Source organism: Cebidichthys violaceus, unplaced genomic scaffold, assembly GCF_023349555.1.
Source record: "Cebidichthys violaceus isolate CVI_PGR_0920_01 unplaced genomic scaffold, fCebVio1.0.p SCAF_243, whole genome shotgun sequence".
In the NCBI taxonomy this organism is placed as follows: Eukaryota; Metazoa; Chordata; class Actinopteri; order Perciformes; family Stichaeidae; genus Cebidichthys; species Cebidichthys violaceus.
Window position 1 is genome coordinate 5,001 of NW_027176421.1, and position 27,994 is coordinate 32,994.

The 27,994-nt window shown below is 41.2% G+C and overlaps 3 protein-coding genes across 6 annotated transcripts; 1 reads left to right on the forward strand and 2 right to left on the reverse strand.

Annotated features, from left to right (window-relative positions):
- The first annotated feature begins 1,575 nt into the window (after positions 1-1,575).
- On the forward strand, positions 1,576-7,682 carry LOC137879308 (scavenger receptor cysteine-rich type 1 protein M130-like). Its single transcript, XM_068719927.1, has 6 exons — positions 1,576-1,615; positions 3,312-3,422; positions 4,965-5,291; positions 5,385-5,669; positions 7,393-7,408; positions 7,601-7,682. Exons 1-6 carry the CDS (start codon positions 1,576-1,578, stop codon positions 7,680-7,682), a joined length of 861 nt encoding a protein of 286 aa, XP_068576028.1.
- A 4,202-nt stretch (positions 7,683-11,884) lies between these two features.
- Positions 11,885-13,658, reverse strand: blcap (bladder cancer associated protein). The gene is made up of 2 exons (XM_068719938.1): positions 13,549-13,658; positions 11,885-12,299 (listed from the first exon to the last, which is right to left on the reverse strand). Exon 2 carries the CDS (start codon positions 12,174-12,176, stop codon positions 11,913-11,915), a length of 264 nt encoding a protein of 87 aa, XP_068576039.1. The 5' UTR covers positions 12,177-12,299; positions 13,549-13,658; the 3' UTR covers positions 11,885-11,912.
- A 1,188-nt stretch (positions 13,659-14,846) lies between these two features.
- podxl2 (podocalyxin-like 2) lies at positions 14,847-27,599 on the reverse strand. Of its 4 annotated transcripts, none has more exons than XM_068719934.1 (14): positions 27,326-27,599; positions 23,165-23,478; positions 22,609-22,957; positions 22,141-22,244; positions 21,101-21,314; positions 20,847-21,023; positions 19,885-20,096; positions 19,730-19,804; positions 19,303-19,459; positions 19,156-19,217; positions 18,535-18,714; positions 18,115-18,282; positions 17,946-18,025; positions 14,847-15,574 (listed from the first exon to the last, which is right to left on the reverse strand). In XM_068719934.1, the coding sequence occupies exons 1-13, from the start codon at positions 27,369-27,371 to the stop codon at positions 17,966-17,968; spliced, it is 2,118 nt and encodes a 705-aa protein (XP_068576035.1). In that variant the 5' UTR covers positions 27,372-27,599; the 3' UTR covers positions 14,847-15,574; positions 17,946-17,965. The 4 variants fall into 4 exon arrangements, with proteins under 4 accessions (XP_068576035.1, XP_068576034.1, XP_068576033.1 ...); XM_068719933.1 differs by having other exon boundaries at positions 17,933-18,025; XM_068719932.1 differs by having other exon boundaries at positions 14,847-15,577; positions 17,933-18,025.
- Between the last annotated feature and the right edge of the window lie 395 nt (positions 27,600-27,994).

Below are 27,994 nucleotides of genomic sequence, written 5' to 3' on the forward strand. Positions count from 1 at the left end.
AATGTTGTGAGAAGAAGACGTTAGTCAGCTTTTTGTGTGCAAGGAAGAGAAAGTACAAGTCAACTCTGCATCGTGTTTATGGAGGTTTTTAGTTCAACAAATGTGATCACAGCGCTAAAATGTGATCATTTACTCCTCACAATATTCTAACAAATACAACAGGGAACATTTTCAGCATTTTTACAATGTCCAGGGGTCTGGATCAGGACTCCAACAAGACCTCTGAAAAGTGACAGGCAGGTGTGTAAGTTTGACTCTACTGAATATCTTTGGCTTTTGGACTCTCGGTCGGACAAACCGAGACATTTGAAGATGTCACCTTGGACTCAATCTCAATAATGTGTGATGCACTAAACACCACTCGTGTTTTATAGACTCAATGATTACTTTAAAAACATAACTGATGGATTCATCAACTATCAATATTATGGTTATTAGCAGCTGTAATGTTTCCTCTGAATGACTCTCTGCTGATGTTGAAACATGTAACGGAAGTAATAAAAGGATGCTGACAACATTAATCTGATAGGAACATCTCAGCCTTTCCTGGTTGTCATGGAAACAATCATATGATCTGCAATCAGTCAGCAGCTTCTTGTGAAAGTAAAGATCATCAATGTCACAGAAACACAGTTCAGAAAGGTTTGCTAAAATTCACAAAGTGTAAATATCATCTTAAATGGACAGATTTAACAAAGACAAAGTCAGCGAGAAAGATACTCAAAACAACCACAAAACGTTAAAAAACAACCACGAAGATACATAAACTGACTACAAAGAGACTCAAAACAACATATGATTTAAAACGTCTACAGAGAGACTCAATTCAACCACGAAAGTTAAAACAAACACAAAGAGATGTAAAACAACCACAATGAGTAAAATGACTACAAAGAAATGTAAACCTACTACAAAGAGACTCAAAACAACAATACAAGTTTTAAAACAACCAAAAAGAAGTAAAAAGATGATTACAAAGAGACTTAAACACAAACGTTTCAAAACAACTACAAAGAGTAAAACTACTACAAAGAGAAACAAAGGTTTTAAAATAACTACAAAGAGAAACACAAAGGTTTTAAAATAACTACAAAGAGACTCAAAACAACACTAAAAGTTAAAAGAAAACCACAAATGACTACATAGAGATGTGAACCAACTACAAAGAGACTCAAAAAAAGAGAATCTAACTCTTTCCTATATTTCTATTTATCTAGCTCTATAGATCTATACTTATATGGTTCTACACTACTTCCATGAGCCCACATGCTGTACAGGACAATAACTAAACAGATTGGTGTCAGACCAAAGTGAGAACAAGACACCAGAGTGAAGAAGTGTCTGATCCACTGGTCACACTGGAAACATGGTGGACAGAAGAAGCTGATCATGTGACAGAGACTCTTCTCTGTAAAACTAAAGACAGATAAGCCATCAGTAAAGTGCCACCTCTTCCTGTACCCAGATATACACCGAGGACAGCACACAGACACACAGACGAGCAGAGAGACGAGCAGAGAGACGGACAGAGAGACGGACAGAGAGACGGGCAAAGAGACGGTCTACCTGGACATCATGGATCACCTGTTGATGCTACTGTTGCTGTGGAGCTCAGGTAGGACTCTGATTCACACACACATACACTCACACACACACACACACACACACACACACACACACACACAGATATATACTCACACACCTATATACTCACACACACACACATTTATTCACACACACACACACACACACACACACACACACACACACACACACACACACACACACAGATATATACTCACACACCTATATACTCACACACACACACATTTACTCACACACACACACACACACACACACACACACACACACACACAGATACATACTCACACACACACATACACACACAGATACATACTCACACACACACATACACACACACATACACACACACATACACATACACACACATGCTGCATGATCTGTACCAGCCTCCATGTGATCTGATATCAGGCTCACTGTTTCCTGTTCACTCTCCTACAGACAGATCAGAGCAGCATTAAGTTACTGCTAATGCTGACTGATATCAATTACTGCTGCTTCTCATTAAAACACCTCAACAAGACAATCACAATGGGGGCTTTTATTATGAAGAACTCACAGAAAACACAACGTATTCATCACTGAGAACTGAGAGACCATCATGACTCACTGCCTCTGATTGGTTGAACCCTTTTACAAGACAAAGCTTGTTGTGGTTCTATGTGATGGTGGGTGTGTTGGAGATGTTTGGATGTGAGCTGCTGTCTTCTTAACTTTGGACATTTCTCTGTGTTTAGCCCCTTCCCTCAGGATATGGCGAAATAATAATTAAAAATTCAATTAAAAATAAATTAAAATATCACAATTTTTTTCTCGTTTTTGTCGTATTGTCATAACAAATAATATCCTTTAATCTACTCTTCTGTGATTGGCTGAAAAGGAAGGAGACGTCTAAAAACATTCTTGTTTTTAAATGCAGGTTCATCTGTCTGAATATATAAATGTAACAACATCACAATACATTCAGATGAAAATTGCAAATACATTTAGAAACAAATATTTGTGTATTTTTTTTACATTTACTTAAAACAACAAATATGTGTCTATTTCTCCAGGACTCCAGGCTGAAGGAAATCACACATCAACAGGTAAATAGAGAAAGAAAAGAGAAATAAAGAACAAATAAAGCAGAATCAGCACTCACGTTGTAGTTTGATCTTTTATTAATTTAAATATGTTTTACTGATGACTCTCTTGTTTCTGAATCTCTGAATTATTGTTTCATGGCATCTTGTTATTTAGTGTCTGGTGTCTTCTATCTCTCTCTCTTTCATCTTCTATCATCTCTCCAGACTCTGTCAGGCTGGTGAATGGGACTAGTCTGTGCTCAGGCAGACTGGAGGTGAAATCTAACCAGTCTAACCAGTCTAACCAGCGGTGGTCCTCAGTGTGTGAAGATGACTTTGACCAGCAGGATGCAGAGGTGGTCTGTAGGGAGCTTGGCTGTGGGGCTCCTTCAGTCCTCCAGGGGGCGCTCTATGGAGAAGTGGAGGCTCCAATGTGGACCAAAGAGTTCCAGTGTGGAGGCAATGAGTCTGCTCTCCTGGACTGTAGAAGGTCAGGCTCAGATAGAAACACCTGCTCACCTGGCAAAGCTGTTGGACTCACCTGCTCAGGTAGAAGAGGAGCTGCAGCTTTGATCTGGTTCATTTCTGTTCTACTGAACCTCACTTTGTTCTTTTACTGACGACTCTCTTGTTTCTGTTCAGAACCTGTCAGGTTGGTGGGAGGAGTCGGTCGCTGTGATGGAACACTGGAGGTGAAACATCAAGGAGACTGGATGCCAGTAGATGGCTCCGACAGGACCCTGAAGACAGCAGCTGTTGCCTGTAGAGATCTGGACTGTGGCTTTGCTGTTTCTGTCAGACGGAGAGAGTCCTCACAGAGATCTGTGTGGGGGATCAATTCACTCTGTGTTCAGTCTGCATCTGTTCTCAGAAAGTGTTTAACATCAGGTTCCTCTTACTCCATCCTGGTTCTCATCTGCTCAGGTAAGCCCATCAGTGACATCATCTATGTGTCAATCTACTTCCTATGTTTTGGTCCAGTCCCCCCCTAACTACATCCTGGGAATCTGTGTATAAAACACTCTCTGAGGTGGCTCTATCCCTTCATGAGCCTTCACCTGTCTCTTCCTTATTCGGTGTACCATTAGATTCCCCATTGTTTGCTTTCAAAAGTGACTTTTTTGCTTGTTTAACTCTACTGGCTCAGCACCTGGTGTTGCTGAAGTGGAGACATGTTTCTTCATCAAGTTCAAGGCACATCTTCTGAGGTGTGGATACTTGTGTTCCATCAGTAAGTCCCATAACTCTTCATTCATGCCAGGTGTTTCCCTTGATTTGATCTCAAAGTAAATGTGCAGTGAGAGAATCTCTGTCTCAGCAGCAAAGCTGTCCAGGTGGAACACTGATACTATTTAGCTCTCAGTAAAGCTCTTCTGATGTTCTCATGTTGCTCCTCATAGATGTCAAGCTGCACAATGTCTTTGTCCTGATGTTTCACTTCTGTCTGCATGTGAGGAAAGTTCACAGCATTAAAGCCTACTTGACAGCAGTTGTGTCTTTTAAACGTGTTTCCTTCACTGATCCTGTTGATGACATGTTCATCATAATCCTGCAGCTCTGAATCAGCTTCGTTGAACAGTAAAGGGAGATCTGTCACAAACACTGAATCCAGAAGCCACAGGTAGTCCTCTAGCTGTGCATCTTCGGCATATAATGAAAGATTCAGAAAGTCTCACTGAATGTCAACAACAATGTTCCTCTGCTCAGACATCTTACATCAGTGTGCAGCAGTAGGTCTCTGTGTTCAAAGCCCTTCTCCTCCAAGTGAGTCCAGAATACCATTCTCTGTAGAGTCCTGGTCCCAACAGAACTCTCAATCTTCAAGGCAACATCCCTCCCTTCTTTCATGTTGAACATCTTCCACCACAACGCTTGCTGGTGAATTCTACATGATAATAAAGGAAGTAGAGGAACATTCTCTCTGTTAGCACAACATGATGAACCCAGTAGCACTAATCCGTCTCTGAGCTTCTGTGCACCGTTTTGTAATGCAGCTCCAAAGTGTCCTACTTTGGTAAGACCACGCTCACATTGCAGACAAGACAGACGCTGTTTGTATCTCAGTAAATGTTAAAAGAATTCTCCTCCCAGTCTGACTAAATATGTTAAGTTCATGATCTTTTGATATTTGTGTTTTAAACTAACTTAGCTAGCTGGTTACTGATTATTGTTATTATAAATATTATTGACTTATTGTATTATTTAATTGTGTCTCTGAATTATTGTTTCATGACATCTTGTTATTTAGTGTCTGGTGTCTTCTATCTCTCTCTCTTTCATCTTCTATCATCTCTCCAGACTCTGTCAGGCTGGTGAATGGGACTAGTCTGTGCTCAGGCAGACTGGAGGTGAAGTCTAACCAGTCTAACCAGTCTAACCAGCGGTGGTCCTCAGTGTGTGAAGATGACTTTGACCAGCAGGATGCAGAGGTGGTCTGTAGGGAGCTTGGCTGTGGGGCTCCTTCAGTCCTCCAGGGGGCGCTCTATGGAGAAGTGGAGGCTCCAATGTGGACCAAAGAGTTCCAGTGTGGAGGCCATGAGTCTGCTCTCCTGGACTGTAGAAACTCAGGCTCAGATAGAAACACCTGCTCACCTGGCAAAGCTGTTGGACTCACCTGCTCAGGTAGAAGAGGAGCTGCAGCTTTGATCTGGTTCATTTCTGTTCTACTGAAACTCACTTTGTTCTTTTACTGACGACTCTCTTGTTTCTGTTCAGAACCTGTCAGGTTGGTGGGAGGAGTCGGTCGCTGTGATGGAACACTGGAGGTGAAACATCAAGGAGACTGGAGACCAGTATATTACTCTGACTGGAACCTGAAGGAAGCAGCTGCTGTCTGTAGCGATCTGGACTGTGGCTCTGCTGTTTCTATCAGACAGAGAAAGGAGTCCTCACAGAGATCTGTGTGGTGGATGTACCCTTTCTGTGTTCAGTCTGGATCTGCTCTGAGAGAGTGTTTAATATCAGATTACTCTTCCTCCATCGTGAATCTCACCTGCTCAGGTAAGCCCATCAGTGACATCATCTCTGATATCATCTCTGACAGCAATGTTTCCAGTATGTTCCTTCCTCTGTCACAGTGACAGTCAGTGGGTTTCCATTGGACTGAACTGTAAAGTTATCCAGGACAACGACATCCTGAAGTGTAGAGAGGTGGGCTTGTTTCTGGAAGCTTCAAACCCTCCATAGACTGTTGAGCTCTGCCTGAGAGGACACACCTGTCTGTCTGTCTATCAGACCTGTGACATCACGTCCTTATTCAGGTCCATCTTGTTCAACGGAGGGTAAACATGAACTTTCATCATCTCTCTGTGTTTACAGGCCTGCTGCTTCAGCCAATCATCACTGTGTCCTCCTCAATGTACGGGGTCTCCGAGGCCCAGCAGCAGGAGGCTCGGGCGCTCAGGCGCTCCACCTTCACCATCTTCTGCTCCATCCAGCCACAGTACCCAGGAGGCTCCTTCCAGCTCACCTTCACCTCCTCCAACTCAGCACACAACTACACCCAGCCAGCTGTCAGTCACTTTGCCCACTTCCTGTTTCCTGCTGCAGAGCCCGCCCACCATGGAAGCTACAGCTGTGTTTATCACCTCTATGTTTTTAATCATACCTTCTCCTCTGAGAGCCATCTGATCTCCATCACTGTCTTAGGTAAGCTGACTGTTTACATGCAGGTTTGAAGATGATTGGTCCAAACTGACTGAAGATGATCAGCTGACCACAGAGTCCATGCATGTTGTTGTTTCTGGAATGACTCTGTGACTCCTGTCATTGTGTTACACATGTCATATAGTAACCAAACCTAAACACAGTGTATTAAAGGCAACAACTAACAATATACTGTAGGACAGAGCAGGTTTGGTTACCAGGATAACGCTGGTCCTCTGAGAACTGAAGCACCTTCTGATGTGACCAATCACAAAGCTCCACTGCCACCACATCAGTCATAACACCCCTTAGCCCCCAACTCGACATTTTCAAGTGTAGTTTCTCCACCTATCAGAAGCAAGAAGGGCGGTGTGCTCCGATACCTCACTCAGAGAACCAGGGTTATCCTGGAAACCAAACGCTGAGACAGTCGTTAACGATAGCGACTACGCTTTCGATTGACTCTTCACTAAGTCCCGCCCCTTTAAAGCTGACTGGCCAATCACAGCGCAGCATGGTCCAGCTCTGACCAGGAGCTCTGGTGATGAAAACAGGACGTACGTGATGACATCATTGACACGACAACCAGATTCTCTTTAGTGTCCACCAGGGGGCAACTCCTCTGGTTGTATAGAAGTCTAGTCTAAAATGACTCTACTTCTCTCTTGATTTATTCCCTCAGTAAACATTGTAAACATGAGTTTATGGTCTCAATCTCTAGTTTACAGTCTTCTTCAATACAGCATGATGTTCATTTAGTACATTATGGTCTATTTAGAGTCAAACAGACCATAAAGCAGGGGATGCTTTAGGGGCGGGGCTACATAGTGATTGACAGGTCTCTACCAGAGACGTATACGGCGTCTCTACGTCACTCCTCCTCAGTCCAAATATGGTCACTTCCTGTTCACTGGTTGTAAAAACCAAGATGGCGACGGCCACAGTCCACAAACCAATGAGTGACGTCTTGACGCCTACGTCCACTTCTTCTCTAACGTCTGTGGTTCAAACAGTGAACATGAAGTAAACATGAAGAGTATTACGTGTCAGTGATTGTAGGTTTCAGGGTCAATGGGAGCTGTTGGACTCATGATGTCGTGTGATGTGATGACTGTCCATGTGTTTGTTCAGATCCAACACCTCTGATCATCAAAGCGATCATCCTGCCGCTGACTCTGCTGGTGGTGAACGTTGCCCTTTACTTCTACTGTAAGGTACTGACCCACGTCTGTTGTTTAGACCAGCGACTGAAATGAAGCTCTCGCTCTGTGTTTAGTGAACTGAAGACAGGATTGTGGTGTCATGTCTCTCCAGGCCAACAGGGGGCGGATACCGTGCAGACAGAAGAACACTGAGCTGGGTCCTTAGAACCTGGGTGTTCCTGCAGCTGAAGAAGAAGGAGCTCAGGGCGCGGAGTAGCTCCTCCAAGGAACTACTCTCACATCCAGATGATTTCTACCACACAACCACCATCAGCTCCCTTTGATACGAATGTTCCCATAAACATTACATTATTATAGACTGTCTTTCTTCCTCTCAACAATGTGTTGGTCTCTCCATACCTTCTGACTTCCTGTCTGTGGCTCTCAGCTCCAAGCCCATTGGTTCCTGCTGAAGACGTGAATCTTTAAAAAGATTCACGTCTTGTTCAGAAATTGTTCACAATTCTGAAAAAAAATGTTATTGTTCAGAATTGTTCTTATTTCATAAGAATTTAGCAATTTTTTGTTCTTATTAAATTTACTTCATTTTGTAATTAAGGAATTTAAAAAAATTATAATAAAAGATTTTGCTTAAATCATTAACGTTTCACTTGATTTTGTAATTAACAAAATTACCTTTTTCATTAAAATGTTGCTTATTTTGTACTTCATGAATTTACAATATTATGTAATTATGGGTTTTTCTTATTTCATAAGTTTATTACATTTTCTGTAAATAAGTATTTTTCTCCTTTCATAAGAACTTTGATTATTGTTGTTCTTAAGTAATTTCATTACTTTTCTGCTAAAAGGACTTTGATAATATGAACAACGTCCCGCTGTGATCAGCCCCTAAAAACTCTTTTATTTATGATTCAGACATTTTACTATTTTGCTCATAGTTGATCTTCATGATTTTATAATTAACGATTTTGCTTACATCATAAGAACATTGTAATTATTGATAATATAATATATAATATTTCTGAGTCCCTGAAGATTCAGACGAGCTAACACTAGCTAGCTGACCCCGCCCACATTGATGTTTTTAATTGTAACTGGATGTATATTGCTGTAGAAATGTGTTTTATTGTATTTAATACTACGAGAGAATAAACCTGAATCTCTCTGTGGATGTAAAATACTTCTTCAGAGGAAACAGAAGTACAACTACAATAAATACTACGATATATTTGTATCATGAAGAGAAGATATACATCTCAAATATCTAAGTGATACTTTCTAATTCAGACCTGGAGACTCTTTCATTTGTATGTATTATTAAAACTTCCTCACTTAAAGAGAAATGAATGAGTCACCAGTCAAAGGACCCAGAAACATGTAAAATACAGTAAATATGTTGACACTTGTATAATATATATATTATGATATAATTATTAAACTGTATACCTCTGTCATGTGTGTAAGAGATGAGATGTTTTAGATCTTAAAAACATAAAACAAACTAAAGCAGAAGAAACACTGAATCTCTTCAGTTGCATCATCATCTCTAGTTAACTCTAGTTAACTCTTCACATAATTTATTAACCTGCTGAGTTAACTCTTTACATCATGTATTAACCTGCTTAGTTAACTCTAGTTAACTCTTTATATCATGTATTAACCTGCTTAGTTAACTCTAGTTAACTCTTTATATCATGTATTAACCTGTATAGTTAGGCCATGGTCAAGCCTTACACCCCCGCCCGACCACTTCTCTCTGCTGCCTCGGGGCGATCGGTCGCCCCATCGCTCAGAGGTCCATGTGGCCGATCGACCCGGTCACGTCTGTTTTCTGTCCTGGCCCCACAGTGGTGGAATGAACTTCCCACTGACGTCAGGACAGCGGAGTCGCTGCCCATCTTTCATCAGGCTGAAGACCCACCTCTTCAGGAAGTGCTACCCTGAGCCTTCCACTTAGCGCTTATTGTTTTCATACTAGCTTGTTGCACTTATTGTATTCGTATTACTTATAGCACTAACTGTTTTTCTTGTTTCTGTACTTTGGCTCTGAGTTCTGCTCTGCTTCATGCTCTTAGATGCTTGTTTGGAAAAGGAAATGTACTTATGACTTCTGGTGATTAGTAGTTCTTTTGATTACCAATGTTGATGCACTTATTGTAAGTCGCTTTGGATAAAAGCGTCTGCTAAATGACTGTAATGTAATGTAATGTATAGTTAACTCTTCACATCATTTATTAACCTTAGTTAACTCTAGTTAACTATTTACATCATTATTAACCTGCTTAGTTAACTCTAGTTAACTCTTCACATCATTTATTAACCTGCTTAGTTAACTCTTCACATCATGTATTAACCTGCTTAGTTAACTCTTCACATCATGTATTAACCTGCTTAGTTAACTCTTCACATCATGTATTAACCTGCTTAGTTAACTCTTCACATCATGTATTAACCTGCTTAGTTAACTCTTCACATCATGTATTAACCTGCTTAGTTAACTCTTTACATCATGTATTAACCTGCTTAGTTAACTCTTCACATCATGTATTAAGCTGCTTAGTTAACTCTTCACATCATGTATTAACCTGCTTAGTTAACTCTTCACATCATGTATTAACCTGCTTAGTTAACTCTTCACATCATGTATTAAGCTGCTTAGTTAACTCTTCACATCATGTATTAAGCTGCTTAGTTAACTCTTCACATCATGTATTAACCTGCTTAGTTAACTCTCGTTAACCCTTCACATCATGTATTAACCTGCTTAGTTAACTCTCGTTAACCCTTCACATCATGTATTAACCTGCTTAGTTAACTCTTCACATCATTTATTAACCTGCTTAGTTAACTCTCGTTAACCCTTCACATCATTTATTAACCTGCTTAGTTAACTCTCGTTAACCCTTCACATCATTTATTAACCTGCTTAGTTAACTCTCGTTAACCTTTCACATCATTTATTAACCTGCTTAGTTAACTCTCGTTAACCCTTCACATCATTTATTAACCTGCTGTACACCACCCATGTTCTACATGCTGTCCTGATCAGCTGATCACATTTACACCTTTAATAACACCAGATATAATCATAATAATAATCTTAATATCTGTTTCAGACAAACCCAGAGAATTCTTCATCACGTTCTACTTCCAGCTGTGTAACAATAGTTATTAACCCGAAGGATGAGCAGTGATTCTGACTGATCACTTTTATTTTATCGTCCAACAAACACGTCAGGTATTTATACTTCTGTAGTTTTACTACATATTTGAGACAGAAGATGTGAAGAGCTGCTTCTCTTCACCTTTAAAACACGTTTTAAATCAAACAAGTTGTAGAGACCTGGAGGAGGAGAGGACAGTGAAGACACAATAAACACACCGCGTGTATTTACTGCAGGACAGTACATGAAGTAAGTCGTCTCAAAACCTTTCATACTACGGAGACACAGTTTAACACTTTGAGAGAAAAAAAACTTTATTTAAATTAAAATCAAAGCAATAATGCAGCAGTGAGCACTGCAACAGGACACACACACACACACACACACACACACACACACACACACACACACACACACACACACACACACACACACACACACACACACACACACACACACACACTTTTGTTTTAATTCATTAAAATGTGTTTGTGAACTTAATGAAATAATAAGAAAGAGAACGTCACCCCATGCACAAGAAAAACTAACTGACAACCGGCGAAGAAGAAGAAGAAGAAGAGTTGAGAGACGGACACATTCACACTGAGGAGCGCTGCAGAGCATTGTGGGTAATAACAAGAGGACAGGTCTCAGCATCATTGTTCACAGCAGAGTCATTGGTTGTCAGCATTACGTCGCTCCTCTTCTCTCCGGAGCGAACGTTAACACTAACCGGGTTTAAAGTTCATCAACACCCCCATGACGCAGAGAAACAAACATGGCCGCCAGTCAGACTCCACACGTCTCAGCAGGTTTGTGAGGGTTTTTTGGCAGCTTTTTTTTTTCCTTCTTTTTTTTGGGGGGGGGGGGAGAAACCGACGTGGCTCTCGAGTAACGCTGGAAGTAAACGAGTCGGAGAGAGACAGTGGAGGAACCGGAACACTGAACCACAGGAAGTCGACTCTCGTTCTAATGCTGGAGTGAAAAGTTGCAGATATTGAAATATATTTGTCCTCCTCGTAGCGTCTCAAGTCCTCATCTTCCCGTTACGTAAGACGTTTACAGAGTCTCTACAGCATGGAAACTACAGCCCCCATAATCCTCCTCTCTCCGTATTCACCTCTACAGCCCTCTAACCCCACAGTGTGTCCTCGTCCACACTCACATTGCGGCAGATTGATTCTCCAGCGACGCCTCGTTCACCTAAACCCCCCCCTCCCCCATCCCGCCACCCCCCCCGCTCCCTGATATCTCTTATTATTTAACTCTTAGGTCCCGACAATGTTCGGGTCGTGGGCGGCGTCCGGCAGCGCGGCGTCCTGGCAGTGGTACAGGAAGCAGTTCCCCCAGCAGCTGTAGCAGATGAGGAAGAGGGCGGCGAGGAAGACCAGCGCGCAGATGGTGCAGGGCTTCCTCTCCAGCAGGAAGCTCAGCAGGTAGAAGCCCATGAACATGGAGTGGTTGAACCACAGCGCCGGGTTCAGAGGCTTGGGGATGAGCAGCACGGGGAGCAGCCACTGGAGGCAGTACATGGCGTCTCTTCTGTGTGGGGGTGGGGAGGTCCGGTTCTGATCAGGTCCACGGCGGGTGGAGGACTGAGATGTGTGAGAGTGGTCCTACCTGACGGAGCAGAGGTCAGTGGTCATCTCTGGAGACTGCAGAGGACAGGAGAGAAGTGTGAGGGTCGAACAGAGTCCACCAGCACCTCAACCATCTCACCGACTCCACAGGTTCTGTTCACCAGAACTTCAAAGAGTCGGTAGATTCAGTTTACGGTCACATGACGAAGAAAAGCAGCAGAACTACACGACGAGACTAAGCAGAACTTTAGATTTATGGTCAGATTCAAATCATACGCAGCAAAACGCACGCACGCACGCACGCACGCACGCACGCACGCACACACGCACACACACACACACACACGCACACACACGTTTCAACTTGTTCTCAGACTGAATACGTCTCCTCAACTTCATGCTCCACTTGTAGAAACACTTCACACTATGAGCCGCTCCTTTAACAGCTGCACATGACTGCAGACTGGTGTATTTATAGATTATTAATATATATATATATATATATATATATATATATACTTACATCTCAGGACAGAGATCACCTGATATCTAGTTAGTAACAATGAGAGACGTCAGGTGTTACCGTGTGGTTTAGCAGCTACAATGAATGTTATCAACTCATAAATAATAATAACAACAATAACCAGGCGTGACTAACCAACCCATGTTAATGACTAGAAGATTACACACACACACAAACAGAGAGACACACGTACACACACACACACACACACACACACACACACACACACACACACACACACACACACACACACACACACACACTCTCTGACCCATGTTAATGACTAGAAGCACAGTATTTACATGTTACTTCCTTATAGGGGCCTGATGCTGTTAGCTTAGCATCTCAGCTAATATGAATACTAATATGAACCGACATCAACTAAAAGAACTAGCTGCGCACTGAGCAACCTCACGTCATTGTGCAAGTATGTGACGGCTAACATTACGTTTAGACCACATCCAACGTTAAAGCTGATCAGCGTTAACAGTCGTAAGTTTAGATTTCTAGTTTTGAGATAAAACTAGAACTCTAAAGTAGCGCCACGTGCTAGTGAAGGTAGAACGTTGACGTGGCGTTGAGTTAGTTATTAACACGTTCACTGTAGACTAAAGAGCAGCACGTATCAGAGGCTAGTTAGCTTAGCTTGGCTTAGCTTGAAATACAACAGATTTAACGTTAACGTGCTGTAGCGTGACTGACGTAACGCCGCTAAGCTATCGCAGCGGGACATTTCACCGCAGTGTTACGTAGTTGTGGTCTTCGTGTTTAGAATGCATTTGTAGAATAAAGTGAACAAACCTGACATGGTTTGAGCTCGTTCTCAGCAGAGAGCAACCAGCAACAGCTCACTGCGTACGTAGCATGCTAGCTAGCTAGCCAGCTAAACAAGCGTTAGCGCTAGCTGGAAGGACCCCTGGTGCAAAGCGAGAGGTAGACGATGTTCTGCCTGAATACAATTAACTCAGCGGGTTTATCCAGCGATGCGCCAGATTAGTATTCAGATGCTTTAATTAAGGAGAAGTACTACTACCACACGGCAGAAATACTACTGATAATATAAGTGAAAGTACTACTATCACACGACAGAAATACTACTAATAATATAAGTAAAAGTACTACTATCACACGGCAGAAATACTACTAATAATATAAGTAAAAGTACGACTATCACACGGCAGAAATACTACTAATAATATAAGTAAAAGTACGACTATCACACGGCAGAAATACTACTAATAATATAAGTGAAAGTACTACTATCACACGGCAGAAATACTACTAATAATATAAGTAAAAGTACTACTATCACACGGCAGAAATACTACTAATAATATAAGTAAAAGTACTACTATCACACGGCAGAAATACTACTAATAATATAAGTAAAAGTACTACTATCACACGGCAGAAATACTACTAATAATATAAGTAAAAGTACTACTATCACACGGCAGAAATACTACTAATAATATAAGTAAAAGTACTACTATCACACGGCATAAATACTAGTAATAATATAAGGCAGTGTTGTTGAGTATGGTGAGGGGGGGCAGTGTTGGGGAGCCCCTCCTGAAGTCCACTGTCATCTTCACAGTATTTAGCTTGTTCGGCTCCAGGTTGTTGACCACACCAGAGGACCAGCTGTTCAACCTCCCTTGGCAGGGGGTAGGGGGTGTAGGTGGTTCTTTGATGACGGGGCAGTTGTGGGGTGTTGAGGTGGACTTATCAAACCTGCAGTAGAAGACATTCAGGTCAGCCAGTTGGTGATTGTCCTCAGTGGGGGGGGGGGGGTCTCCTGAAGTTGGTGAGTACTTCCAGGCCTCTCCAAAAGCCTCTTGAAAACTTTTCTTCCAGCTTTTCATTGTAGCTTCTCTTTGCTACCTTGATCTCCCTCGTCTGTATCTGAATCTATACAGCAAAGGACATCTTCTGTCCGTAAAACAAAGACAGAATATCACCTGCCGTACGATTTCAAACCAGGAATCCTCTGTAAGATGACTCCAAACCACTCGTCTATTCATTTACGTTCTACATGTAATTCTCCAGAACAGTTCAGGGTAGAAGGAGCAACAAAATGACGAGAAATCACATTTTCTTCAAACTTTATTTCTCCTGTTTAACTTATGACACAGACAACCAAAAGAGTGAGACGGTGTGTGATTAACACATAAACAAAGGTTTCAAAGTTAAAGTTCTGTAAAATAAAACACCAGAGATGGATGAATAAAAACAAAACAAAACAAAAATCTGGTTAAAATGTTTCCAGGGAAACCAACTTTGTTGTCTCTTTGTTGTTGTTTTTGTGCTACAACTGAATAATTATTGACTTCACTAACAAATACACAAAGCTGCTATCAGAAAACACATCTGAGAAAATAAAAGTCAAACTTGAGAATCTGTGAAGCGTTCAGCTGATTTCTAACAAAAAGCTAAAAAGTTTGTCTCCGTTAAACTGAAACATTAAACTCTTTCATTCAGGCTTTGAGCAGAAAACAGAAGCAGAATCTTTATTGTTGTTCTCTGCAGGGCTGAAAGCTGCATGCTCTGTTCTGACCTTATGCTCTCAGAAACAGATCGACTACGATGCGGGACTCATTCAGGACTCGTTCAGGACTCATTCAGGACTCGTTCAGGACTCATTCAGGACTCATTCAGGACTCGTTCAGGACTCAGGACTCATTCAGGACTTGTTCAGGACTCATTCAGGACTCAGGACTCATTCAGGACTCAGGACTCATTCAGGACTCGTTGACGACTCATTCAGGACTCAGGACTCGTTCAGGACTCGTTCATGACTCGTTCAGGACTCATTCTTCCATAAATCCTGCTGAGCGGACAAAGAGTTTACAGTTATAATGAAGCATATTGTTACATAGAGAACTGTCAGAGTAAAAGAGCTGAAACACGGGCAACATCTTCATCAAATACCATCTGTAACAAGAGACTGAGTCCACGGCAGAGACCGGGGTTCGACTCCGACCCGCGGCCCTTTGCTGTGTGACTCGTACATGAGCGTATTGACTCAGACATGAGCGTATTGACTCGTACATGAGCGTATTGACTCAGACATGAACGTATTGACTCAGACATGAGCGTATTGACTCAGACATGAACGTATTGACTCAGACATGAACGTATTGACTCAAACATGAACGTATTGACTCAAACATGAACTTAGTTACTCGTACATGAATGTATTGACTCGGACATGAACTTAGTTACTCAGACATGAACGTATTGACTCAGACATGAGCGTATTGACTCAGACATGAACGTATTGACTCAAACATGAACGTATTGACTCAAACATGAACTTAGTTACTCGTACATGAATGTATTGACTCGGACATGAACTTAGTTACTCAGACATGAATGTATTGACTCAGACATGAATGTATTGACTCGGACATGAACTTAGTTACTCGTACATGAATGTATTGACTCAAACATGAATTTAGTTACTCGGACATGAATGTATTGACTCAGACATGACTTTAGTTACTCGGTTATGAATGTATTGACTCAGACATGAATGTATTGACTCAGACATGAACTTAGTTACTCGGACATGAACGTATTGACTCAGACATGAACGTATTGACTCAGACATGAGCATATTGACTCGTACATGAACGTATTGACTCAGACATGAACGTATTGACTCAGACATGAACGTATTGACTCAGACATGAGCGTATTGACTCAGACATGAACGTATTGACTCAAACATGAACGTATTGACTCAGACATGAACGTATTGACTCAAACATGAACGTATTGACTCAAACATGAACTTAGTTACTCGTACATGAATGTATTGACTCGGACATGAACTTAGTTACTCAGACATGAATGTATTGACTCAGACATGAATGTATTGACTCGGACATGAATTTAGTTACTCGTACATGAATGTATTGACTCAGACATGAATTTAGTTACTTGGACATGAATGTATTGACTCAGACATGAACGTATTGACTCAGACATGAGCATATTGACTCGTACATGAACGTATTGACTCAGACATGAGCGTATTGACTCAGACATGAACGTATTGACTCAAACATGAACGTATTGACTCAAACATGAACTTAGTTACTCGTACATGAATGTATTGACTCGGACATGAACTTAGTTACTCAGACATGAATGTATTGACTCAGACATGAACGTATTGACTCAGACATGAATGTAGTGACTCGATTAAAGCGAATCAAACATTACCATAGTGACTCAGACTAAATCCCTTTCCATGAAAACATCAAAGACTTGGGACTGGGACTTGGACTTGGGGTTTGGTGACTAGAACACTGTCACTAGTGACGTCATGCTTTTGTCCTCTAAATGTTGCCCGTGAGTCGTTGCTTCAAGAGTGAGCCGGAGCTACAGCAGCCATTCCAACACGAATAAAAAAAGCATATTATGCAAACATAGCATCACATGACTGGTTGAACAGTAAACAACCGTCCTTATGAACGTTACCTCTGTATATATATATATATATATATATATATATATATATATATATATATATATATATACATACTGTATATACGTATATATATATATATATATATATATATATATATATACTGTATATACGTATATATATATATATATATATATATATATATTTAACATGATGCAGCATTTCAATGATCATAGTCACGGTTTCCAAGAGGAATCGATAAAGTGCCAAAAAAAACAACTTTCAAAGTGTCTGATTGTGAGGAGCTCAGAGGAGTCTCTGGGGTCTCTGGGGTCTCTGGGGTCAGGGTTAGTTTTATCTTTATTAATGCAGAACCTTTTATAAACTCATCAAATGTTTTATAGAGTAACTTTAGCTTTTCAGATACATGTAGTGGAGAAACAAATGTAAAGAGGAGGAAATGAAACAATATTTGAGTAAATGTACTGATCTCCATGTTGAAGCTGCTCTACATGCTGTAACTCTACATTCAGACGTCTCAGGTGCTTCATGTGGTGACTTTGATCTAACATCTCCTTCTTTAGAGACGTTAATTCTCTCCATGAATTCTAATGAGATAAAAACCCATGATGACGTCAGAGACTCCTCCTGCTTCACCTCCTCTGAGCCTCCTTCTCTCTCTTCCTCCTCTGTTTCCTCTACTGTCTCCTTCTCCTTCTAGGCTCCACCTTTCATCAGTCTATCAGAGACCTTCATAACCTGCCTCCTCTTCCTCTTCCTCCATCAGAGATGAGTGTCCTGCTCCTCTTCCTCCTCCTCGGTCGCTGCCTGATTCACAAACACCTGAAGAAGAAAAGAAGGAGGAGACTAAAATGAACCAAACATCAGATTGTTAATCATCCAAACGTCCACTTAAAGATTCATCCAATCACCTGCCAGCGACTGCTCTCGGCCCCGCCTCCTTCTCCCCTCCCAGCGAGCCCATTGGTGCTCGGCTTCTTCTTCTTCTCGCTCATCTCAGGCTGGTTGTCATTGGTTACGTCCAGCGTGGGGTTGTCGTGGCAACTGTTCTCCACAAAGTGAAGTTCTTCAGCGCGGAACTGAAATATAATATAGTATTAATATAATATAATATAATAAAATATAATATAAATATATAAATATAATATAATATAATATAATATAAATATAAATTATTTATACATACATATTTTTAATTATGAATCGTTACAAATATGTAGTTTTTTTAAGTTCTCTGAGACGTAGTAGAGTTTTTGTGAAGTACTTATACTCCAGTGACGTAGGAGTACTTGTAAATACTCCAGTGAAGGAGTACTCGTGTGCTGACCCACCGTGGTCTTGGTGGCCGGCGGCCGTCTCTGCCAGCAGATGTAGATGAATCCAGATGTGATGATGACCAGACACACGGAGCCGATGATCACCAGAACCACAAACAGCTTCCCGTAGTCACTGCGGGTCTGACTGGGTCGAGACTGACAGCTGCTGGGAGAGCTGTAGTTCTGGACACCCAGCTGGTGACACACACACACACACACACACACACACACACACACACAGATACACACATATATACATATATATATATATATATATATATATATATATATATATATATATATATATATAAGATTATATATTTTTATAGAAAACATGGTCATGAAAACAGATATTTTCCTTTTTGATGCCGACAAAATAAGTTGTGATTCCAGATTGAAAGAGAGAATCAATCAATCAATGCGTCACATTAACACAACACGTTCTGGATTAATATTTCTGCACATTGTGAATGTTATTTAAACGCTGAACGTCTGCTCACTCAAACATATGTTTCTTACTGCGATTGTTTGTGAAGCACCAATAAACGAAGGTAAACTCTGTGAATGTTCTTCTGATGATGAACAGATCTCAGAATGAGGACGGATCTGAGACTCACAGAAGCCTGAAGACGTTACCTGAGTCATCTTCCTCCGGATCTCTCCCAGCATGCCGAGCAACTCCTTAGTGGATATGACACCTGGAGGACACACAGGAGTCAACGGTCACACAGGCCTAAATGTGTGTGTGTGTGTGTGTGTGTGTGTGTGTGTGTGTGTGTGTACCGTGCTCAGACACCACGTTCATCAGTAGTTGGTGTTGTTGGTGTGTCGGCTTGCTGAGGTAGATTTCCCATGATCCTTCAGGGCTGTTCATCCTCCGAGCGAACACTCGCTCGATGACCTTCAACAGCCGAACACCGTGATCCACGCGGAACTCCTCCTGACACACACACACACACACACACACACACACACACACACATATTTATACATTTATACATATATATATATATATATGTATCAGTGGTGGGCTGTCAGGGCCAGCTAAGCCTTCTCTGCTGGCCTAAACAGAATCACAAAGTTATAGCTATTTTATAATTTAATTATTTACAGTATATATACTTCATATATATATATATATATATATATATATATATATATATATATATATATATATATATATATGCAGTATATACATAGTAGTACTCACACAGTTGAGGTTGTTGGTGGTGTTCAGGAGGACATATCCTCTCTCAGACAGTTTGCTCCAGTCGACACACATCACCTGAAGATCAAAGAGAACTCGTTAATATGAATCCAATCGTAAACGTTGGACCGCGTCGTCATGGAGACCTCCTCCTGTACCTGCCGGTTCTCCTCTGTGACCCCGCCTCCCCTGACCTCTGACCTCGGGGTCTGCAGGGGCGTGGTCTTCTCCAGCCAATCACGGGACGGGTTGGTGAAGCCGACGTTGGGGGCGGGGCCTGTGGTGAGCGGGACGATGTGACTGGTTCTTTGTCGCTCCTCCTCCTCCTCCTCCTCCTCCTCCTCCTCCTCACTGTCATGTGGTCTCACCCCTTGTTTACAAAAAGAATCAGCTCATAATGCCTCATAGGACCCCACAGAGATTATACATTTAAGATTTTTTTTTGCTTTTATTTCTGTCTATATATTTTAATTAGTTGGTTAGGTTAGGTTAGGTTGGGTTGGGTTGGGTTAGGTTGGGTTAGGTTAGGTTGGGTTAGGTTGGGTTAGGTTAGGTTGTGTTAGGTTGGGTTAGGTTAGGTTGGGTTGGGTTAGGTTGGGTTAGGTTGGGTTGGGTTAGGTTGGGTTGGGTTAGGTTGGGTTAGGTTGGGTTGGGTTAGGTTGGGTTGGGTTAGGTTGGGTTAGGTTGGGTTAGGTTGGGTTAGGTTAGGTTGGGTTGGGTTAGGTTAGGTTGGGTTGGGTTAGGTTAGGTTAGGTTGGGTTGGGTTAGGTTGGGTTGGGTTAGGTTGGGTTAGGTTGGGTTAGGTTGGGTTAGGTTAGGTTGGGTTGGGTTAGGTTGGGTTGGGTTAGGTTGGGTTAGGTTGGGTTAGGTTGGGTTAGGTTAGGTTGGGTTGGGTTAGGTTAGGTTGGGTTGGGTTGGGTTAGGTTAGGTTAGGTTGGGTTAGGTTAGGTTGGGTTGGGTTAGGTTAGGTTAGGTTGGGTTAGGTTAGGTTGGGTTAGGTTAGGTTGGGTTGGGTTAGGTTAGGTTAGGTTGGGTTAGGTTGGGTTGGGTTAGGTCAGGTCAGGTTAGGTTTGGTTAGGTTAGGTTGGGTTGGGTTGGTTTAGGGTTTATTGATTCTCACCTTTCAACCTGTGCTCTTCCTCCTCTAGCTCCTCCTCTTCCTCTACGCTGGGCTGCAGGGGCTCCCTGCTGGGAGCCACGCCCCCTTCTGCCACAGTGGGATTCTGGGTAAATATTTCTCTGTGTGCCAGACCCGTGTCCTCCTCGTCTTCCTCGTCCCTCTCTGTCTCTTTGTCCTCTGGAGACACAAACAGGAAGTGAAACAGGAAGCTGCTCTTCTTCTTCTTCCTCTCTCAGACAGAAAGGTACACTTACCTTTAGTGTAACTTCCCAGCAGCCCGAAGTCTGTCCCTGTGTCAGTCTCGGGGGGGTCGGTTCCTGCAGGGTCTCCTCCTCCAGCAGTAGAAGTAGAAGTAGTAGTAGTAGTAGTAGTACTAGTAGTACTAGCTGTAGTGATGGAGGAGTGGAGACCTCCGTATCCACTAGAGTGACCGTCTTCCTCCCACAGATCTCTTTCTAACGGACCCGCCTGTTAATCAATTATTAGTCATTATTATATTATTGATAACAATAACTATTATTATAATAATAGTTATAATTAGATTCATAATAATGATCATTATTATCATTATATCAATAATTATAATATTAGTGATTATAATAATTATTATATGGAACTAGAGGTGGTGACAGTCAAGGCTGAGGCAGCAACGTTTAAAAGCATCTAAAACTACGTCTGTTTGAATAATAGTATTATTATTATAATGTATTAGTATTATAATTTATTATTTCATGTTTGTTTGTTTGTTGTTTGTGAGTCTCAGTTCTTTATCAATTAAAGAGTATACTTTTTGTAATATTTGTAGTGGTAGTAGTAGAAGTTGCAGTAATAATGTTAGTAATGTTCATTTATTAGAAATAATGTTAATAATGTTTTTACAATGTGGTATTAGTACTTTTACTGTAACACAGTATTTTTACAGTGTGGTATTAGTACTTTGGCTCATATCTGTGATTTTAATAATAAATCCAAAAGTCCACGTAAAACGTTTAGAGACACAAACTTTGTTTGTTGGAGTTCTTCTGTCTTGTGTGTTTATAAAGCTTGATTCTATGTATTAACTGCTGAATCATCCAACCCTAACGAGTGGAATAGCATGTAATGTAATATATATATGTATATATGTATATATATATATATACATATATATATATATATATATATATACATATATATATATATATATATGTATATATATATATATACATATATATATATATATATATATATATACATATATATATATGTATATATATATTCAAATTATATATCCATATCAAGGAGTCCTGCTCACCTCCAGCACCAGGGATGAACGGTGCTCCTGTAGCCCAGAATCCTGCCCCTGAGCTGGGGGGGAGAGGCTGGAGGGTCTGGAGGGTCTGACAGATGAAGTGTATCCTGAGAGACACAAAGAGACGAGTCACAAACACCTGAGGACTAAATACAGCTGAGGACTAAAGAAGGAGAAGAAGAAGGAGAAGAAGGAGAAGAAGGAGAAGAAGGAGGAGGAGAAGAGCAGCATGTTGGACTTAACCGTTTTGCTCTGGTGCCAAACATTCAACGACTTCAGTAAGACAGTAAACATCTGTGGCCTTTAGACATGAAACCTTTTCATTTAGGTTTGTGACTGAAGCTAACGTGGCTAATGTGGCTAATGGACCTAATGGAGCTAATGGGGCTAATGGAGCTAATGGGGCTAATGGGGCTGTCTGAGGGTTTTCTTATCATGTGATGTCATCAGGTTCGGATCATTTCTACTAACCAATCAGAGCATCCAGATCGGGGCTTGTGTGCGTGGCCTCGTCTGTTCCTCCTCTCCTCTCTTCTTCCTCTCCTCCTCTCCTCTCCTTGTCTTCCCCCATGTCTCTCTCCCACTCCCCCTCTCCCCCTCTCCTCTCTCTGTCCTCCCCTCCCTCCTCTCCTCTGTCTCTGTCCTCTCCTCCCTCCTCTCCTCTGTCTCTGTCCTCCATGTCCGTTCCGTAGAAGCCTGAGGCCTCCAGGGAGGCATCGCCGGCTCCCGGCCCAGCGAGGAGCTCCCTCTCTGGGTCGGTGGAGTCTGGGTGTCCCCTGTAGCTTCCTGGCTCCTGAGGAACCACCAGATGAACCATATGCTGAAAATAGAAAGATATTTGTCTGATAGATTATTAAGATAAATACAAGATACATCATCGTATTAAAACAGATTCAGGACTGAAACATTGTGTCTTTAACATCTTTGATAAACCTTTCCTCCTGTAAACGTAACATCTCATACAGATGCAGACACTCACGTATTGAAGCCTCCTTTTACACTTCATTACACGTGGCCTTGAACTCACCTCCATCTCATCCTCCACACCCAGGTTTTCCTCGACAGCCGGTCGGGTCCTGGCTACTTCCTGGAGCTGGGAGGAGTTAGCGGCGTCCATCTTGGCCTGAGAACGGGACGTTTCGTGGATTTCCGGTCGGCCCATGTCGTGGACCAAATGAGGCTGGGCTCGCACTAACTCCTGGACCGAGTGGCGTTTGGTTCTGACTATTTCCTGGATGAAGTGGGAACGGGCGGGGCCTTCGTCCTGGAGGAGACGGTCCACTGGAGGACTGACCCGCTGGGATGAACCCAGACTGAAGGCATCGCCACTGGATAGAAGAGCTAAAAACAAAGAGATTAGAGGTTTTATGGATAAACAGGGGGAAGAAAATAAAAGAAAATAGATCAAATGTCAAACAGGAAGTAAGATGAATTATACTTTGTGTCTGTAGCTAATTATACATCAGAGCTGACTAAAATGACATGTGGTGTTCCCCAAGGTTCAATACTGGGGCCTCTTCTGTTCAACATCTACATGCTTCCACTAGCTCAGATTATGGAAAACAACAAAGTGTGTTATCATAATTATGCAGACGACACACAAATCTACATAACTATACCACCAGGGGACTATAATCCCATACAAGGGCTGGCTAAATGCATTGAACAAATCAACAACTGGATGTGACAGAATTTTCTTCAATTAATCAAAGATAAAACAAAAGTAATTGTTTTTGGTACCAAGGATGAACGATTGAAAGTCAGCGCTCAGCTTCAATCACTGACGTTAAAAACCACAAACCAAGCCAGAAACCTAGGTGTAGTTATGGATTCAGACCTCAACCTGAACAGCCACATCAAGACAATCACAAAATCAGCCTAATATCACCTGAAGAATATATCAAGAATTAAAGGACTTATGTCTCAACAGGACTTGGAAAAACTTGTCCATGCATTTATCTTCAGTAGACTGGACTACTGTAACGGTGTGTTCACAGGTCTCTGTAAAAAGTCAGTCAGAATGCTGCAGCTCGAGTCCTCACTAAGACCAAGAAAGTGGATCACATCACTCCAGTTCTGAGGTCTTTGCACTGGCTTCCTGTCCAACAAAGAATTGACTTTAAAATCCTGCTGTTGGTTTATAAAGCACTGAATGGTTTAGGGATCTGCTGCTACCTTATGAAGCATCCCGACCCCTTAGGTGGTCTGGGACCGGTCTACTTTCTGTTCCCAGAGTCAGGACTAAACACGGAGAAGCAGCGTTCAGTTCTTCTGCTCCACATATCTGGAACAAAGTCCCAGAAAGCTGCAGGTCTGCTGAGACCCTCAGCTCCTTTAAATCCAGACTGAAGACTTTTCTGTTTGCTGCCTTTAATTGAACCACATTCAAAGATATTAATCAATTTCTGCATTTCTGCATTTTACTACTGTATCTTATTTCTTACACTGCTTTTTGTTGTTTTAATGACTGTTTTTAATGTTTCAATGAATGTTCTTAATTGTTTTTGAATCTCCTTTTCTCCTTAAATCTCCTTTTATGTGAAGCACTTTGAATTACCTTGTCGTTGAAATGTAAAATCTCAATGACGGTCGTAAACATTAAAAGGTAACACTTTACTTTAACTTCCTATTTAGCATTTATAAGATGAATATACACTGGATACAATGTTTATTACTTATTTCTAAAAGAAGTATTAATATTTAGACTGGTATTGATCAAATAAATAAATATAAACTGCAGAGTACGAGGTGTGAAGGGTTGATGTCACTCATTCATGGTCCTTTAAGCTGTTCTTTCATTAGCTCATCATTTAATTAAACATGCTTTAATGTTCATTTATCCATTCATGACTCATCCACTCATCTTCCTTACGTATCCCATAATGCTCTCTGTCTGGGGCCACAGATGGCCATCTGACCTCAGGGGCAGATTACAACATTGTAGCCAACACAAAGATACACAAAGATACACAAAGATACACAAAGATCCACAAAGATACACAAAGATCCACAAAGTTCTACAAAGATCTACAAAGATCCACAAAGATCTACAAAGATCTACAAAGATCTACAAAGATCCACAAAGTTCTACAAAGATCCACAAAGATCCACAAAGATCTACAAAGATCCACAAAGATCTACAAAGATCTACAAAGATCCACAAAGATCCACAAAGATCTACAAAGATCTACAAAGATCCACAAAGATCTACAAAGATCTACAAAGTTCTACAAAGATCCACAAAGATCTACAAAGATCTACAAAGTTCTACAAAGATCCACAAAGATCTACAAAGATCCACAAAGATCTACAAAGATGGATGAACCACATTTCATTACAATCCATCCCATAGTTGGAGAGGAATTTAACTCAAAACCATAAATGTCGTAGATAAAAGTCAGAGATACATCCTCTGGGAACCACGAATGTCTCTACAAACTGTTATGATGATCTATGTGGTAGACGGTGAAATATTTCTATGGAAACATGACAAACATTGACCTACAGGTGGCGCTAGAGGAGAAGTCAGGGATCACTAAAGCCATGAAGATTTATCCTCTGGGGAACATGAAGGAAAAATGTTATTCTAGTCTCAAATCAGTGCATGCATACATGCTACTGAAGCTCAGTGGCATTGTGGGTTCAGCAGGTACAACAGTACAACACTTAAAATATCAAGATAGACGGTCATAAAAACCTCTAAAGGAACAACTTAATGCTAACGTAGCATTTTAGCATGTTGATGTTTAGCTTGTTAGCTTTTCTCTTCCATCTATAAAAAGTTGTGTCCGTTTATAATCTATGGAAGCCTCCGTGGGCCTAAAAGACCTCTGCACCTATTTGATGGAGTGCTACGACATTTTGTTCAGACATTCATGTTCCCCAGAGGATGAATCATACTGACTCTGGTGATCCTCTGACTTTTTCAGCGGGGCTACACAGTGATTGACAGGTCTCTAACAGACCATAAAGCAGGGTATGTTTTAGGGGGCGGGGCTACACGGGGATTGACAGGTCTCTAACAGACCATAAAGCAGAAAGCAAAAGACGGTTTTCACGATTATGCTGATGTTGATAAAAATGTTGGAAGACGTCACATGATTTTAATGAATAACTTCTTTGATCCTAACATGAGTGTGAAATACAGAAAACAAATAATTGATTGTTTTTAATATACTATTGTTAAATATGAAAGATCTCTGTTCCTTTGACATAAACCATGTTGTTAAATATGCTGTTTATAGATTAAATCTTTCTGTGTTTGTTTATTGATGAATAATTTAAGTTACGTTATTTTTGACATATTCTGCTGGTATGATGAGGGTTAGGGGGCTAGTATACAAGCATAATGAGCTTCATATTTCTGTCATAATAATAATAATAATAATAATAATAATAATCTCTTTTATGCTTCCATAAAGTGAAGAAAAGCTTCAGTTCCAGTCCAACAAGGATCCTGAGATCTGTTGTTTCTTTTATCTGGTGTTCAGTTCAGCATGTGTGTGTGTGTGTGTGTGTGTGTGTGTGTGTGTGTGTGTGTGTGTGTGTGGGGGGGGGGGGGGGGGGGGGGGGGGGGGGGGGGACTAAAGCCCCCCCCAGATCAGCTTATAGAGCGGGACCCTCCCCCAAATCCTCTTCACCCCGTCTGAGAGGCAGAGAGGGGTCACCCTCCTCTTCCTCACATCCTGTCTCTCCACAAAGTTTCATCAGTAGGATGAAGATGAAGATGAAGATGTCTACTAATGTTGAGTTACTAGTTAACCAACTCAGTAACCAGCTAGTTAACTAGTAACTTTTTATCAATGAGGCTGATCAATAAACTCTACTTATGTATATATATATATATATACAGTATATACAAAGTACATGACTGCAGAGTTATTGAAGATTATTATCATCATCTCTGTGTGTGTGTGTGTGTGTGTGTGTGTGTGTGTGTGTGTGTGTGTGTGTGTGTCAGACACTGCAGTGTGTGTCTGCTGATTTAAGATCAGTCTTCATCCACTGAGCAGAATTGATCCTCCACGTCATCGTGTTTACACCCTGATTGAATCATTATCAATAATAATAACAACAACAATAATAATAATAATAATAACAATAACAATAATAATAATAAGTTGTGACGTGGAGCATAAACAGGCCTCAGGTTCTGCAGTGAGTTCTGGATGAAATGAAACAGACTCACCGGTCAGTGTGATGATGAAGACGATGATGAAGAGCAGGCCCGGCATGTCTGCGGCAGTGCTTCCTCCTCTTCCTCCTCTTCTTCCTCCTCTCGTCTCTGGACGGATCTCACGCTTTCAGAGGAGGACGAAGCTCACGGCCGGAGAGACTGTCCTGTCTGCGGCGTGTGGACTCACTGCGGGGTCCGGACAGAGAGACAGACAGACAGGCGGGGAGACAGACAGACAGGCGGGCTTGTGTGTGCGCGCAGACTGGATCTGATCCGCTGCAGCACCACCGACGCTGGAATCATCCGCCTGGACGCAGCTCGTAGTTCTTCTTCTCTCCGCCAGATGTCGCTGTTTCTACTGTGGCGTTCAGACGCGTTCATGTGCTCCTCGGAAATAGTTTATATAGCAGAATATAAAGTCATTAAAATGAGCTCCATCTTTACCAGCTGCTACATTAATGCATCAATATTTATTTTATTCAATATATTTTATATAATATAAATTATTTTATATTATATATTTTATTTAATATATATTATTTTATATCATTTATTTTATTTTATATATTTTATTTAATATAAATCATTTTAAATATATTTTATTTAATAGAATATTTTTTATTTAATGGATGCTTTTCAACACAAAGTGGGTTTAAGAAAGACAAATACTTAAAAATAGAC